Genomic DNA, 6,575 nt, shown 5'->3' with positions numbered 1-6,575 from the left:
AGGAAGATGTGCCTATGGGGGCTGTGCTGTGAGTGCACTCAAGGTCGAAGCCATTATGCATATTGTGTGCATAGAGAAAAAAAAGCTACCATATATTTTGCACCGCGCCGCATGAAAAATTATCGACATTAGGTATTCCGGTAGCACGGTTTAGCGATGGGGCGTTGAATGGTGTTTAATTGATTTGTCCTGCTTGTATCAATTTGCTTAACATGGACGTGGTTGGATGAGCATCTTTTTGTCAATATTTAACATATAATCCCACACAAAACCAATTCAGCATGGGAGGTATATTTATGTTTAGGTACAAACGACGCGTAACCCAGAATACATGTATCCTTTATCCTTTTATAGGTCGTAAATATCTCCTTCGGTCGTTAGATCACACTCTGGAAAATTAAAACCATTCAGACGTATCCTACCTGCCGGCACGTCGTAAAAACTCCTTTCCCCATATCAGCGGGCTATCAGACTGTTTATGAGCCGATATTCCAATTTTTCGGATGGACTCTCCCTAACAGCCGTACCTCGAACGAGGCGGTACGCTATTTGCTAAATGAATCTGTGGCGCGCCTAGAAAACGGTTCGTGTACGAACGATTACGGCCGGTGGCGACTCAAATGTCACCGTTAGAACCGCTACCCACTATTGAATGGCGTCCTCAAACTGTCCTTGAGTATCACCGTCCAGGTAGGAGTTTCTCCCAGGTGGATTAGAACATCGTCGCCCAAGAAGGAAGCTCCTTGCTTATAGGGAACTAGAATCCCAAAAAAAAAATCGCCTTTGCTGCAGTCAACATTAATATTCTGTAAAGCGTTTTAGAGACCTTACTAGCGCCAGTATGCTCGCTGGATGAATTATTAATGTCTTCCTTTCGGTGGGGCAAGCGATGCAAATGACTGCGGGCGAGGGTAGGTCAGTTATGATCAATTACCAAATCGCAACAGTACGCTGAACACGAAATTGATCGACCAGAGAGCAGCAGCGGACCACCATTTGGGCTTCCCAATGCTATCGTACCCTATATATCTATGCGCTTGTTTGATAAACACTTCCTTGAACGACCGCGACGATACTTCATAGTGTACGGGGTTTGTTATCAACACCGAAGAGAGGAAGCATGTACCACGACGGGTGTCAAAATGCGTGCCATGTTTCCGAACGATGTTCAAACGGCGTGACAATCTGGATGGGAGACATATTGTTCAATACTTCCGCCAATGGAACGATGATGGTTTGATTGATTGGTCGGGTGTGATCGATGGGGGAGGGCTCTATAGCGCACTCCATTTCGGCTGGAACAGAACCAGTTCTGTTCTGTTAGTTTACTTAAGCTGTGGGGGATTCCTGCTTTTGCTCATGTTTTCTGTCAAAGGGCAATCAGTGGACGCAACACGCTCTAAGGAATCAATAGTTTGCTTTAGTTTCGGCAATTAACGTTAATCAATTGATCGTTGTAGAAGAAGTTATTGGTGAATTAGTAGAATTAGTAGAATTAGTAGATATGGTGTCAGCGTGTGGAATAGCACAATTTAATCAGACGCTATGAATTGGTTCCAAATGATATCAAAATAGTAAAAAATCATTACTCTCAAAGGTCCTTTTGCTTTTTGCCCAAATAAACCGTAGCTAAAATGCATGTTTAACCATTTTTGTATAGAAAGCAATACTTCCTCCAGTTGCTAAATGTGTGATTGTTTACATTTAGTACAAAAAAAATATATTCTTTGTAAATTTAAAAAATCAGAACATATGCTTATAGCAAGGACTTAAGAGCGATAGAAATAATGAAATAATGCAATAGAAAAGGAATAATTCTACAACAAAATCTCACACGCTGATGCGATGTTCCACATTACCATCCAAGTCACGCACACAACAAGATTATCTACAAAAAAGTTTTTTTACTTAAAAAATATTATGATAATTATACTAAGTACAACACACACGTTAGCCATTAGAAGCTTAAAAAGTAGCGCTACTTAATGGACGTTACTTTTGTCTGACAATCAATTAAAAAAAACATAGATAATTTTCCCTATCGGATGCACAGCGAACACATTAAGGTGCAATGCACGTCATCAAAATAATCAAACGATAGCGTCAGATAAATGTGTGACATTGATGACTCTATCAAGCTGGACACGATTAATGATTGGTGCAGTGGTGATCCTTAGGAATTATTAACATGCCTTTTAATTTTACAAAAGATAAGGTAACAATATTATTTTAACGAATTTTTTTTAAATCAAATTTTGTTTAACGATTCTGGATTGGACATCAATCAATAAAATTAGCATCTCTTTGCAAGGTCTTATATAGTATTCTATGCTAATGTCTCTAGCTTGTAAAGCATTTTTTCTATTTTCTCTTTATGTATATACTTTATAACTCTTATTTGCTTTATAACCTTTTTAAAAATGCTTAACTAATAATTTTTATTTTCAAAGAAGGATACTAAAATAAAACATTCTCCCGTTACCGCACGGTAACGTTATCCTCTCGTCGTCTAATCCGTTTGCAAGCGTTACGGCAACCCAATTAACCTTAAACCCATCCACCGTCCAGAGAGCGTCCGCAGGTACACGGCGTAGCGTTGCGTGAGCGTGCCGAGCGAGAGAGAGAACTGCCGATGCCGTACGGTTTGCCTGCCTGCCTCGCTGCCTGCTGCGGCTGGCTGGCTGCAGGTGCAAAATCTCGAAACCGAACCCCGTGCTGAACACTACACCGCTCTCTCGCGCGCGCAAATAATCTCGCACCCAGAACCGCGCGCTTTGCCGCCTGTATATTTACTTTCGTACGTTACTTTTCAGTTGTCATTTAAACGCTGTCCGTTGCAGGCTGCAGACCGCGTGGTTGAACCTGAAAAGTGTGTGTATCCCCTTCGTTTACGAATTTTCGTGTGAATTTTGCGGTTTTTAATCGAAATCGTGTAGCTTCTCCAAGTGGTTCATAAAGCTTTTAGCTGTTTGCTATTTTAAAACGTCTCGAGAGTGTCCGTGTTCTGTATCCATCAGCACACTTCAAAATCGAAGGGTAGGTGGTTCTTAGTTCGTCCAGGTCGTTATTTGTTCACCAACGTTTCGCTTAATACTGTTTCGCGTGCCAAAAACTCTTCAGGGTAGCAGTTGGGAAAAATCTAAATCCCAGTGAATCCGTTACGTATGATTTGACCAGCAAACAGTAAATCGTGTCACGTCGCACCCGATTCGGATCTGTTGCTTCTCAATTCAGTTTGTGAGTGAGATTGTGAGTGTGTCTTTGCCGTTTTCTTTTTTTGTAATTGATTCGCTGACGCGTGGGGATATGCACATTCCACTGATAAGAGCCAATGTTGCAGAAAACGGCACCAACCACCCCGCTCACCGGACCGTTCCAAACGGAGGCCCGTGCGAGCATCCTCTTGACGCCCGCTTGTCAGTGCCACCGGTGGTGACATAAGATAGTGCGTTATTGCTTGTTCTGGGGCGTAAAAGATTTACGAGGTGCGATATACAAGCTCAAGTCTTATCAAGCGGTCGTGCAGGAGCCACCGTAAGCCGTCTGTGAAGTGGTCCCCATCCAGTCCCAAACCAGATTGCTATCGACGGCGCTAGGGAGTGCAGGGAGATTCTTCCTTTTCTCTTATCGCCTACTACGCTCCAGATTGAACGGGGGAAATTGATCAGTCTGCATTTTGGGAAGCATTGTAGGGGTGTTGCGTACGTGCAGTTTTCAATCACGGTAGGCACTGGACGGTTGCATGTGACAGTTGTGAGTTTTTTTATCGCACTGCAAGTGATTTCGTATTTATGATGTGTGCGTGAGTGTGAAAAAGAACTGAGCGACATATGATGTGCGATAATAAGCAGGTACTAAACGTTTATCTCGATCAGTTTGGTTATCATGGTGTATAAAATTGTGGAACATATCTATTACATCACATTAATCTAGAAAGGCAGTGTGTTTTTTTTCTCAATGTAATGTGTAAATGTAAAGTGACTTTCAAATCCTTAAGATAGGCAATTCATTGTGAAGATGAGTGAGCATGTAGGCTTGTTGTACAACATGAACTGTGGTGTCCAAAAACCGCACCATTAAAGGAAGGAACAATATGTGTTTTTAAATCAAATCGCCACGGTCGCGGGAAAAAAGAAGGCGGAATGACAGCTGTCGGTTATTCTCCCCCAATTAGCATATCCTGTCACGGATGCTTTTTGCCCTTTCGAACCAACTCGACCCATGGAGTGGACCGTGCTTCCATGAAGACTCTTGCCCGGACTTGCATGAAATGTTAGCCCGAGAACGTACGACTTCCGGCCGTGATGCAATACGACGATGAGAATCCTTTCCACGTCCACGGCCAGTAGTACGTACCCAAGTGTTGGGCGCTACAAATGGGAATGTCTTCCGGTGTTTCTCTTTTTTGCTCCCTGTCGACTACCGCAGTTATTTACGGTTAGTGGCTCTATTTGGGCGCTGGAACCATGCTGCTCCAAAAGAAAAACAGCCGGAACAGCCCCTGCCGTTGTATCCTTCCTCGTGGGGACCTTCCCCATAGTTGAGGTCGACTAGGCCAGTGGGGTAAGAGTTATGATGGGGAAGATGTTGAATATACGATTAACTGCACCGGGGGCTTGGGTGCTTCCGATGCATTCGGGTTGCATTCGGGGTTTCGTGCCGGAAATAGCGTACAACGGTGAGAGGCTACCCGTACGAGACACACTGCGGTGGGCGATAAATTCTTGGCGTACCACAAAGGTGAAGTCGACACCAGCATGGTCGGATGGGCGCACTTCCTCGCGGATCGGTAGCTGGCGAAAATGGATACGGTACAACGATGAAGATAAAAATAAAATGCGAGTAAAACGCCACGAACCCATACATCCTTGGCCGCGGTACAAATGGAAGAACAACACAGACGATGATCTATATGGGTCTATTAACAGCTGGTTTTGAAGTGGTTGTTGAGTGAATTCTTCGTCATTCGGATGCGCTCTGTTATTAGAGAAACTAGAAACACATGCCAATTTGTGTGCACCTACAGGAAGTTGGTTGGGGCTGCATTCACACGAAACTAATCAGAGCTGTTGACCGTTTGCCAACGGCATGACGGCATAAAATGCCGTAAAGGAGTACCGTTCGCTGGCAGCAATGTGGCCCGTACCGTGCATCACCGGGTGTTCGGGTGGTTCAGGTTTTACTCGGTGATCATGATCTTGAGACGAGCACCCCATGCTTTCATTCAGGTTTCTGCGCTCACGCAATCTATTCTCCATTAAAGGTGTCTGGTGTGCATGCGGGACGCAAAAAGTAGGTGAGACTGGACGTCGACGACTTGCCGATCACGTGTGGCGAACGTTAGAGCTGAGGCTGAAGGGAACATTTCTTCCCAGCTAGTGCGAAACGCAACGCAACCGCGATCAGCTGATCAGATTGCGATAAGGTCTGGGCCTTTGGAGTCGTTGGAAGCAAAATTGTTTGCTATTTTTGCACCAAACAAAGATGCGCAGTAGCAGTGGTTTTCTATAGAAAATTGCTAAGAAAACATTCCGTTTTCCTCGTGCGGTAATTTCATGGTGTATGGGCGCACGTTTGTTTGCGCAATTTTAAGCCCTATTCTTTTCGCAAAATAAGACAAATGCCTAACGGAAATGGGCTTCCTCGTTTCCTGGTATTTTTTTATCTATTACCGAAAATAACACGTTAGGTACAAACCATCGGTAGAGCACGATAACAATCCGGCGTCTTTAAAAGAGAAGACAAGGCCTAACTTTGCCAAAGCAAAACCTGTTCAAACAGACATTGCAGCTGCTTGTTCCCGGGGGCTTTGATGTAAATAAACAGTACACAAACCCACCTATTGTCAGTATCTTATGGAATTTTCTAACATCATTTTGCTATCTTGCTCACACGTACATTTTTTTCTACATCTTTCTACACCCTACAGAGCACCCAGTGACGCCGTCAGTTCAGGCTTCCCGGTTGATTGAGCTGTCGAAAGTGTATCTGCCTGTCCGGAACGGCCGGTCCCAAAGTTAAGTGACTGTGAAGAAGACGTCCTCCCCCTGGGTACGTTTTGGTGAGGAGGTTCACGGTTGATTAGCGCTCCGACTATTCGACTCTTTTGAACGGAAGCAACAACAAAGCTTCCACAAGGGAGAAAGCAGCGTTAAACGACGAGAAGCATCCATCGCAGCTAAAAGATGACTGAAAGCGCAGGTAAGTGAAGTATATAGAATTAAATGGAATTAGTGCGCAGTTTAGTGATGCATTACACAGGGTCATAAACCTGCCAATTGTTTGCAGTTCAGTTTAGTTCAGTGAGCAATTTGCTCATTGTTTTCCACCTTAAATTGTTTGTGCACTAATGTGTGATTGTCTATTAACCAGTGCCTCGGGGTGCCCTGAAGGCGACTTTGAAAAATAGCAAATAATTGTTGATCCGCACACTGCTTGCCAGTAGTAATGAGTTTAAAGAGCTCTCTGACCCTCAAATCCGACTCATTCATGAGTTACAAGTACCCAGTACAAGTGTACAGGATGTGCAAAATTTGCATTTCCATCTCAGCCAAGAACCTTCACAGTCGGAAGCA

The 6,575-nt window shown here is 44.0% G+C and overlaps 1 protein-coding gene across 5 annotated transcripts in view; it reads left to right on the top strand.

Moving 5' to 3' along the window:
- Positions 1 to 2,804: 2,804 nt before the first annotated feature.
- LOC120903122 (aquaporin AQPAn.G) overlaps positions 2,805 to 6,575 on the top strand; it is a 40,781-nt gene continuing 37,010 nt past the window's right edge. The window contains exons 1-2 of one of the 5 annotated variants that reach the window (XM_040312347.1): positions 2,805 to 3,036; positions 5,930 to 6,201. In XM_040312347.1, coding sequence (XP_040168281.1) covers positions 6,186 to 6,201 — 16 coding nt within the window. In that variant the 5' untranslated portion in view covers positions 2,805 to 3,036; positions 5,930 to 6,185. The other 4 variants (XM_040312351.1, XM_040312350.1, XM_040312349.1 and 1 more) reach the window with 4 other exon arrangements.

The sequence above is a fragment of the Anopheles arabiensis genome, chromosome 3 (genome assembly GCF_016920715.1).
Source record: "Anopheles arabiensis isolate DONGOLA chromosome 3, AaraD3, whole genome shotgun sequence".
Taxonomy (NCBI): Eukaryota; Metazoa; Arthropoda; class Insecta; order Diptera; family Culicidae; genus Anopheles; species Anopheles arabiensis.
This window is presented reverse-complemented; position numbering and strand designations above follow the sequence as displayed.